General features: G+C 46.5%; 2 protein-coding genes across 2 annotated transcripts; both read left to right on the top strand.

Annotated features, from left to right (window-relative positions):
- Positions 1-3,320: 3,320 nt before the first annotated feature.
- On the top strand, positions 3,321-6,945 carry CMQ_5527 (thiotemplate mechanism natural product synthetase; the record flags this gene model as incomplete). Its single annotated transcript, XM_014313114.1, has 4 exons — positions 3,321-3,978; positions 4,049-4,528; positions 4,599-6,803; positions 6,902-6,945. The coding sequence occupies 4 exons, from the start codon at positions 3,321-3,323 to the stop codon at positions 6,943-6,945; spliced, it is 3,387 nt and encodes a 1,128-aa protein (XP_014168589.1).
- A 726-nt stretch (positions 6,946-7,671) lies between these two features.
- Positions 7,672-9,119, top strand: CMQ_5633 (lea domain containing protein; the record flags this gene model as incomplete). The annotated part of the gene is made up of 4 exons (XM_014313220.1): positions 7,672-8,002; positions 8,063-8,496; positions 8,578-8,747; positions 8,804-9,119. The coding sequence occupies 4 exons, from the start codon at positions 7,672-7,674 to the stop codon at positions 9,117-9,119; spliced, it is 1,251 nt and encodes a 416-aa protein (XP_014168695.1).
- Between the last annotated feature and the right edge of the window lie 1,690 nt (positions 9,120-10,809).

The following is a 10,809-nucleotide window of genomic DNA, read 5'->3' as shown; positions in this document are numbered from 1 at the left end:
GACCCACAAGCTCCCCACATCCCAAACGCCCGCATTCGTGCCTTAGGATCCTGAAACGAAAGAGATACCATGCTCTGTGCAGAAGGGATAGCAAATGCAGCCCCCAACCCTATGTATTGAAACGGTTTCCCGATTAGCCAACGATGTTATTCGAAATACTGTTTGATTAAGGCAGGAACGATAGGCTTACCTTGTATAGCTCTGCTAACAACCAAACCAATCTTGTCCTTAATCACAGCGCACAAAAGTGTAGCAAGATTAAACACACTCATTCCAAAGATCAAGGCCACCCGATGGCCGAAAATGTCCCCGAAGCGCCCACCAATAAGAAGAAAGCCGCCGAACTGTAATACACCGCCATTTAGTAGATGTGTCAGTTTAATAGGTCTAGTCAAGGCAATACAACTTACTGCTAGTGAATAGGCAGTTAAGATCCATTGAATTGAACCTTCATCGTAACCCAGAGCGTCTTGAATGGTCGGTAGAGCGATATTGGCCATGCCAATGTTGGCAACATCTACAAAAAACACAAGACAGCTGCAATTTTGCGTTAACTCTAACCCTTTTAATTTATTTCTTATTTGTAGGCTTCCACGCGTACAAGGTATGTGTTGGGTTGACAGAAAGTCAAAAGGGAGGAGATAATTGAACGTATATTGCGGGCAAAGGTGGTCGGATCTTTCGATTCCTTAACTTACACAATAGCCAAAGTGACTACTTGAACGGGCCGCATTGAATTTGCCATTAAAAAAAGCCGAATTATGTAGCCAAAGAATAATATGAATAAAAAGCGAACACGTTGTATTACCTTCGTCTTCAGTCAGAGTTAGTTTGTATTGATGTAATGGAGAGTTCTACTAACGAACTGTAAAACCATGACTTTACTCGAGCTTATATATTATATAAATTTATTCCGGCAACAGGACTTTGCAAAGTCATTCTTAGGAGGCAACCAACTTTACGTCCTGATATAATACGTAACCAAATCATGCCTGCCTAAGGTGGTAAAACAAGTCTTCTGTTTAAGTAAGTTAGCAGGACCATAAGATGCTAATAATAATATGGTGTCTTAGTGTGATGCATAAAGATAGCACTGTACCCTACACTTGCGACATAAATTACGTACGAGTAAGATTGCATACTTTTGTGTTGAATGGGCTACATGTAAAGACCTGTGTAGTATAATAGAAAGATACGAGAGTACTTGCGGAGAACTGTGCAGAGTTCGGCCACTAAGACCTATCTATTTACCCCCGTTATGCAGATCTCTTTGTACGGACTATGGAATACATGGAAAAGCTAAATTTATGTAGGAACATTTACTTTGCTTACCACTTAGCATGTAAAAGTATCGGATGTCCGTATAGAGTATCCGTGCAGGCATGGCAAATCAGCACCAAAGTGGTATTAATTTCATTTGTAGCTTGGCGTAGCGGTTGATAACGGACGTACGGAGTACTTAGGGTTAGGAAACTAGTACACTAGTACTTTAAAGGACTAGTTTAATAATAAATTAGCTAACTATTATACACTTTGTATCATAAAGGGTTTGTTTGTTTAAATCGCTATTTAAATCGTTACTTAAAGCATTATTTAAATTATAACCTACCTCCGTACTCTTAGGGGCAATTGCAGAAAATAAACCACAGTTATCAGAACATATTTATCGCTTATATTAAACACGGCCACGTAAATATCCCGAATTCTATACTTGTCTATTGTTCGTACCAGTCCGAAACACAAGACGTAGGCTTACAAGCACTTTCAAAGTACGACCGAGACAGTAAAGCATAATCAGAGCACGACCGATACAGTCTATAATAATCTCCGGTTGTACTGTCTATAACAATGCGAAGGGAGATGATTTTTATTAACAAACTGTTTTTTAGTGATGAAACATTGTGGCTTAATATATAGCTCATCGGGCTTCTTAAATTGCGGTGTGTACCCATAAAGTCTCGGCCTATGTGCACACCGGCGCTTACATGAGTAGTCTGCGCATAACACCTTGCCGAGACTTGTGGCTACAATACATGTAAAGTGGTAGCCACAGCGCAGATGCCGACTCTTGTATAACGTAGAAAAAAGCATAAAAGTCGAGCACTTGGAGTGACTGTGCTTGTGAAATAGAGCTTCCACCTACGTCCTATTCCTTTGATTGAGATTTGGCCATCGTAGCCACCATCATGCCTCTGTTTAACGACACCATGAGCCTTGTTTCTGGGCCGGTACAAAATGCTCAGCATAGACCCAGACCTATAGTAATGGGCACCGTGCAGGCCGCCTTTCCTTTGACTAGGAATCAAGAGAGTATTTGGAACGACCAAAAAGCCAATCCAGCGAGTACAAGCTACAACCTTACGCTTGAGTGGGATTTAAGGAAGTGTGGCGAGAAGCTGCCCTTAGTGTCTGATGTTGTCAAAGGTAAAGATTTTTATTGAATACGTTTTTATTTTACATAGGATTTACGGCTAATTTGATATGAAAATTTAGTCATCAACACTTTAACGGCTCGCCATGGCATCCTTCGGTCAGTTATTAACAACATCTCGCACAAGCCGCATCATATCGAGTACGTCCAAGGTTCTGTCGTCCCCAAGATTCAACTAGTGCAGAGTGACGATGGACGTATCGCCGAGACAGTAATCACCGAGATGCTGTACCGACCTATTGCTCTAGACAGAACGCTTCCTGTTCGATGGGTTATTCTCCACGATCAGGAAGAGTTTAGAGCATATGCTATAGGTCATCATATTGCAATTGATGGACTTTCCATGAGTATCCTATCTAAAGAATTTCTCACGTTGTTGTATAAGCCTGAGTGTGCTCTCAGAGCTGCTGTTGAATTTAACAACATGCACATGCTAGAGGTAAATATTAGCCTTTTCGCTTATCTCCTCACTAGTGCTAACTGTCGTTGAATATAGCGCGGGTGGACAACCTCGCCAGCCTATAACAGCAGCCGTGACATTCTGCTTAGTCAGGTGCAGGACACGTACCACGGTCCCTGGATCAAATCTGATTATCCAGAGAATTCTATAAAAAGCGTGTCTCAGGCGAATTATCGCGAGATTGATGTCTGGGAAACACTCCTTAAATCGGTTGGTCTCCGTCTTTTGATCACCTACGGGATCCTGTTTATTTTACTCACATCTGGATTACTCGTTACTTCATGTCTTCAAGCTAATTTTTCCCTTAAGGAACTCGCAGAATGGAGTAAGATGTACAAGACATCTTGGTTCCGGGTAGCCACCACATTTGCCGGTCTCATAGTTGCAGATCGTACTCGACCTCCACTTGGCTGCGAACCAGCGCTTTCAATGGGATTTGGGTCCCGCCCACCGGCCATGGCTAACTGCGTGGGACAGTTTGCCAGCGCCTTGCCTGTGAAAATACCGCTGTGGCAAGTTGCTCATGATGGGGACGGTACTTTCCGATCCCTTGTTTCCGCGGTTGGGAAAAACATTAGCGACGTGAAGAAAAATGAGCTTTTTCCAGCCGTAGAAATAGCCGAGGCTATCCGTGAGACCGGCTCTGACTACACGCCGCCTCGTGTGGCCGTCACTTACTCGCCGAAACTTGCTGACGCAGGTTGTCGTCTCTTTCCCGTCAATGGGGTTTGGGATCTTTTTTTCTGCTTCTTGGAGTCTGAAGAGGATGTCAAAGTTGGTATTATCTATGACCCAACAATATTTTCTGCGCTGGACGTTCGCGACATGAAGACTCTGTGGGTGCGTCTGGCCGCTATCAGCAAATCCAGCAATGCCATGGTGCGGGACATGCTCGAATGGTTGCCCGAGCATACATCTTTACCTATTGTCCCTTTGAAGTCTCAGAGAAATCCGTTACGTCACATACACCATTGGTTCGACGCTCACGCCCAGACGAATCCAGATGCTGAAGCCCTCAGCTCTGGTGAGCAAGACATATCCATAACCTATGGAGGACTCTACGCATCAACTGAACTAAAGGCAAAGTGTAGGTGAACACCACGGATCACATCATCTTCCGTATAATCTGGTTCTTGGTTGACGTGCATCCTTTACAGTTTTGTTATACAATGGCATCAGTGCCGGTGACAGAGTCCTTGTGAAATTGGAACGAGGATTCCAAACCCTGGAATGGATGCTCGGAATCCTGAAGAGCGGTGCCGCATTTATCTACGTCGATGTGGACTCGCCCAAAAATCAAGAAGATTTCATCCTAGAGAACGCTGGACCCAGCCTTGTCATTAACAAGGCGCTAGTGGAAGAGTATTCCGAGCGTGTCATGGGGGAGCCGTTTGATTGCGACCTCGCGACACCCAAATACGGCACTTCAGATGATGATCTCGCATACATCATCTACACATCCGGCTCCACTGGCAAACCCAAGGGAGTTATGGTCGAGCATGGCAACATCGCCTGCTTTGTCAAAGCTTCGACAAGCGCATACAGATGCGGGTTTGGAACGAGAGTTCTGCAGCTGGCATCTTTCACCTTTGATGGATCCATTCTAGAATGGACCACAGCACTGTGCACTGGGGGGTGTTTGTGCTTTGCTGAGAGCCCAAAGCACCTTGTCGGCGAGTATCTTGCTGACGTCATCGAAAAGAACAGGGTCTGATATGCAAATCACTCCCTCAGCACTGGGGACTTTGCCGGTTTCTCGGAGCTTGTCATGTCTCCGGCTCATCTCAGTGGGTGGCGAGGCAGGATCCCGCGGTATCTTTGAGCGATGGCACTCTCGAGTCGATATTGTCAACGCATATGGTCCAACCGAAGCTGCCATTGCCGTTTCCTTTAATCGCATCAACAGGAGCGACCTTCTTCCAGATATAATCAGCGTCGGTCGTGCAAACAAAGGGAGTGAGCTCTACATTTGTGCCGAGAACTTTAGACCAGTCTTGGGGCAGGATAGTGTAGGCGAGATTTGCATTTCTGGTTCTCAGGTGGCAAGAGGATACTGTCAGCTCCCGATCCAAACAGCCAAAAGCTTTTCCGTCCACGAGGATGGTAACCGGATGTACCGAACGGGGGATCACGGAAAGATTCTAAGCGATGGCTCGTTGGTGGTGCTTGGGAGAGTCGATCGAGAGTTCAAAGTTCGTGGCTATCGTATCAGACCAGAGGAGATTGAAGGAGCAATTCTGAGTGCCAAGGTGGGGGTTTCAGAAGCGTCCGTTCTGATTTCTGAAGAAGGCACAGAAATGATCGCTGCTGTCACACCTGACTCAGTCTCGCAAAGCCGATTATTTGCCAGTCTCAGGTCGAAACTTGTCAACTACAAAGTGCCCTCCCGGATTGTCAAGCTTGGCCGCATGCCAAAGAATGCCAGTGGTAAGCTCGACCACCCCGCTATTCGACAAGAGATCAGGGCTGCTCTTGCAAGGGACAGTCACATTGATGGTACAAGTAACACTGAAGTCTTGAGCGACGAGGACGATATCGAGACTCGTGAACGCAATAGAGAGCAAGACGTGGGCAAAATCTGGACCAGGTTACTGCACCGAAACAGTTCTCCTGCTTCAAATGTCAACTTTTTCGATATTGGAGGCCACAGCCTCCTGGTTCCTCAACTTCACGACGCACTCAAACAAGCATTTCCGGGAAAGGCTGTCCGATTAGTCGATCTCTTTCACCAGTCAACTATTGCTCAACAAGCTGTTCTGCTCGGTGATGATCCAAAAATTGGAGCAACCAAACCTACATATACAAAGCGCAATAAGAAGCACACGCACGTTTGTCGAGAACGCAAAGACAGCAGCGACAGCAGCAGCAGCGCCTGTAGAAGCTGTTTTGAGACAAAAATCCCGAAGCTGGCAACCAACTCCGATAAGGAAGTCTCCGAGCACGTCGCCATTGTCGGTCTGGCAGGTCGCTTCCCTGGGGCAATGTGTCCGGATGAATTCTACGACAACTTGGTAAAGGGGTATTCGGGCATCAGATCGTCTGCCTCATCAATCGCACACGAAACACTAGATGGGAATGTCTGGGTCCCGCAAGCAGGAGTTTTAGACAACATCGAGGATTTCGACCATCAGTTCTGGAACCTCACCAGAGAGGAGGCCACAGAGATGGACCCTCAGCAACGCCTGTTCCTCGAGATGGCAGATGAGGCGTTGCGAGATGCAGGAATCGACTTCAAGGTAGCCAATCCCGACTTTGGTTCACGTGTGGGCATCTTTGTCGGGTCGGCCAACAACAGCTACCACGTCTACACCGAGTCTGTCTCGTCCGACTCCTTCCTCAAGGAGAATCGAGGCCTCGTTGCTCCATCCATCTCTGCCCGGACGGCGTACCAACTAAACTTTAGTGGGCCAAATGTCACGGTCCAAACTAACTGCGCCAGCAGTACCGTCGCCCTTTCCTTAGCATGTGATGCTCTACGTCTGGGTCGCTGTGAGATTGCCGTTGTGGGTGGTATCTCTGTGCAGCTTTTCGAAGGCGGATATGTCACGCAAGAGGGTCAAATCTTCTCACCACAGGGTGTTTGCCGACCATTTGATGCTAAAGCCGATGGCACGGTTCCTGCAGATGCCGTTGCCGCCGTCGTGTTAAAACGTTACTCTGCAGCGGTACAGGACAGTAGCTCCGTGTACGCCCGTATCCTCGGTACCGGGATTGGCTCCGACGGCGCACGAGAGAAAGCTGGCTACCAGGTCCCATCCCCCAGGGGCCAGGCAGAAGTTATAAAGTCGGCTTGGCGTACGGCAGGTATATCGCCTAATCGCCTTTGCTATGTAGAGCTTCACGGGAGTGGCACTCCTGTAGGCGATGCTCTCGAAGTCGAAGGCTTGACTCTGGCGATGAGGGAACTTACTGGTAGGCCAGGCAAAAATATCACTGTCGGCTCAACCAAGGGAAATATCGGCAACACACAACACGCTTCCGGACTCGTGTCACTAATCAAGCTATGCAAGTCTATGCAAGCGGGCTTGATTTCCCCGACACGAGGACTGGATAGTCCTAATCCAATGATCAATTCTAGCTCTAACTTGGCACTGGCAACAAAAATGACCGAACTAAACAGGGATGATCTGCTTGCAGTGTCTGCTTCTGGTTGGGGCGGCGTGAACTCTCACTTTGTCCTAGCTTTTCCCCACAGACATCTGCAAAAAACTTCGACAGGCGTCGCTCCAAGCAGGCAATTCAACAGAGAGACTTTGCAAGCACCTAGGTTGCGTCGCGGCAACGGCTATTAGATTTAGCGTGATAGAGGTTTAATTTAATATAGAGTAACAAACTATATTGTAGTTTGCAACGTGCCGGTCTGTGCTTTATAAAAGAGTAAAAGCCGTACAGAAAGAAATATACGTCGGGAATCATTGCACCACTTATAGCGAGTTTAAGGCCTTTCAAAGATCTAGTGATGATCTTTGTAGGTAGGTTAACTGGAATCTAGACTGCGTGCGTAGTGCGCGCGTAGGGTCTTATCTGGTTATTTCGGACGAAGATTATATACCACCGGAAATCCACACCGATGCGCTCTTTAACCAGACTAGCTTATCTTTACTATGGAGGCAAAGCTCCGACACCGCTATTACTTTTGATAGCAGCGAATTATTTTCGGAAGCGAAATTGACCATCAGCAGCAGGAGTTTAACCGATTCTCCCAAAAAGACGACAACAACCCGCTAGAATAAAGAAGCAAGACTATTAGCAATCACAACAGAAAGCGGATTCTACAACTATGTTCGCCTCGTCCAAGACACCAGCCTGGTCACTTCCAGAGCCGCAGCTTAGTGTTGTGCGCCCCGGCATCTCGCTCTTAAAGCCATTATCACGTCGTGGCGAAGGCCCTGGTCTAATTGTCCTGTGTCCGGATGCCGCAGACTCGCTGACGATCACCAACGGTGTGCCTTGGCCGCTTATAAAATGGGCCGAGGAAGGTTACGCTGTCGCTGAGATACAGGCCCGGGCGGTTGTCGACGCTGCCGCCGCTGTCACCGCTGTCCATGATGCTCTAAGGGCACTTTCAGATTGCAATAAATGCGCCCCGAAAGCTAAGGTAGGGCTTGTTGGTATGTGTCACTCTGCTTCGCCGTAGTCTAGTTAATTCTAACGATCTGTCCCTTATGCAGCTTACAGCGCGTTACTGTGGAACAGCGTGGCTGCAGCCATCCCGCAGTTTACAGAGGTTGCTGGGGCTGTCATATATGCAGAAGCCTCGGAACAGGCCACGGTTTCTGTATCGGCTACGCCGCGCTTGCTTCACCTCGGCGGTCCCTCATCTGCAGGCCGCGCTATGGAGCGATCCGAGGGCCTAACACAGTACCGGTATCCCAACACAAAATCGTATCGATTCGCGATCCCATTTCAAGACGACTTTGATTACTCTGCAGAGGCCGTGGCACACACCCGCAGCCTCACCTTCCTCAAACCCCTTGTGAGCGGGCCCTTTTTTGACCTCGAGACCTTGTGGGAAGAGCACACCTTCTATGAGTTTGAAGACCGTTCCGTCGAGCATACCATGAGCACCATGGTCCAAGAGCCCTACGTAAATCACATCCCGACGGTAAGGTAGTCAACATGCTGACACCCGCTGGCCATCAAATAAGGGAAATGTGCTGACCACTAGGTGTCCCACTTGCTGCAGATTACAGGCGGCATCGGTCGAGCAGATCTGACTTCATTCTATGGAAATCACTTTATCTTCACCAATCCTCAGAATGCCGCGATGGAACTTGTCAGCCGAACCATTGGCATCGACCGTGTCATCGATGAGTTCCTCTATAAATTCACCCATGACAGCATCATTGATTGGCTGTATGTATACTACTAAAGAGGCTGTTGATTGGTCGCTAATATAAAATCACGTCAAGGCTTCCAGGCATTCCGCCCACCGGAAAATGGGTAGAGGTCCCATTCACTGCTGTCGTGAACATTCGCGGCGATCGCTTGTATCATGAGCACATCGCCTGGGATCAGGGCACACTTCTGGCCCAGCTTGGTTTGCTGCCTGAGTACTTGCCCTTTCCGTATCCCGTCCCCGGCAAGGCACCTTCTTCTAAGGATGAGCCGGAGAGAAAGTACGAGTACCGTTTACCTGTCGCGGGCATTGAGACTGCGGCTAAGCTAAGGGATAAGAATTCTGGGCCATCAAATAAGATGTTCGAATTCGCCGTCCGAGAATGCTAGCTACAAACTTATGTAGTGAGTATGTAGTAATTATTACATGGCTTTATGTTAGTCTGTTAAGTTTAGGCCTGTACGAGTGTTGGCGCAATTTTCCTACGCGGCATTTTGTACTCGCTTATTTTACTACTCTGTACTCCGTAATTAGACCAAGTTGTCGAATAAACCAAGTTCAAATAGGAAAGATGTAAGGACATATAGCGCAAGATAAAAAGATTGTTAAGTGTAAAGGTTAAAGGAGGCTATACATGGCGGTCATATGACGTGATGCATTGTAAGGAGTAGGAGGCTAAATAGGGTATAGTGTAAGCAGAAAGTGTTTTGTGTACGGAGTACGGTGTGGCTTCTACTCCGTGCACCACTAGTCTGTCACGCACGTTCTGCGTAATCACCAGTGTAAGACCCGTAGGTAATCCTTGTGGGATATTCGTCCGGACCAGTTGCACGTATCGTAGTAAGCTCTAAGGCCTTCAGAAGATCTAGTGATGATATTTCGTTCGGTGGTTGACTGATTAAAGACCAGACTGTGCGCAGTATGCGCGCAGATCAGGGCTTCGTCTTATCTAGTAATTTCGGCGGCCGAGGTCAAAGTACGCCTTAAGAATGTAATTTAGGCATAGGGCCTACTATAAGGTTAGCTATTATATAGCGTCCGCTATGCATGCAAAGACCTACGCTCTTAAGAGATTATATATATGCCTAAAGAGGGCGTTTTGTAGGATTTGCCTTTATAGGGAAGTTTATAAAGACTTAAGAATAGCTTTAGTTTAATATTGCTTATAAGTAATCGTTAACTAGCTATTATATAAAGATATAAACTATTGCATTAACCTACTATGCTAGTAGGTTAAAAAGGACTAAAGAAGTAAGAGTAGTTTTATAAAGTATAGATGAAATTGTTTAAAAAATATAGGATACACTTACTCTTTAATACTTTTAAGCAATAAAAAAGCCGCGTTATTAAACGCTTAAATAAGTTTTAAAAACTTGCTTAACCTTACTTTAATAATAAGGTAAGCAACGTTTAAAAGCAAATAAAAAGACGTCTTAATAGCAAGGCGCCTTTGCCGCTAGGTTAGTAATAGTTTTATAACTAGTAGGCAACAAACAGCTACTAACGCCTTTATCTAGCCTGCTAATAGTTAAGAGCCTTAGCTTTACACTACTATTTATAGTTAGCGTGCACTATACCCTAGTGCCCTTAGTATTTAAGGCTAGCCTCTTTATAACACTTATTAGCAGCAACCTAAGCGTTCTTTAACTAGGATCTAAGCCGCACGCCCCTTAAAGAGCTCTTACAAACTAGACGACCCTTACATTAGGCAAGATCCGGCGTTTACTACTACTATAGACTAAGCAGTACGTGTGCGCTTCTACGTTACCTAAATGCAGTCGCACTAGCGAGCGGTCTGCAACCGTTCGGCGATAGCTAATAACCTAGGGCACTTAACTCTTTTTCCTACCTTATACAGGAGGTTTTTTAAACAAGCAAGTAGCTACCGCGTATGCACCTCTAAGCTAACAAGGGCGTTACCTAGCAAGGAGGGGGATAGTGTAAGAGTATTCTACACACATAACCCTACGCACCGGTTCGGCAACTAGTCGCTTACTAAGCGTTAGACTTAACAAACTATCTTAACGTGTTGCACGGGACTAGTATAGCTACTAAGCTACGCTACGCTATACTAGGGTT

The sequence above is a fragment of the Grosmannia clavigera genome (assembly GCF_000143105.1).
Source record: "Grosmannia clavigera kw1407 unplaced genomic scaffold GCSC_89, whole genome shotgun sequence".
NCBI lineage: Eukaryota > Fungi > Ascomycota > Sordariomycetes > Ophiostomatales > Ophiostomataceae > Leptographium > Leptographium clavigerum.
The sequence above is the reverse complement of the archived record's forward strand: the minus strand, read 5'-3'. Positions and strand labels throughout refer to the sequence as shown.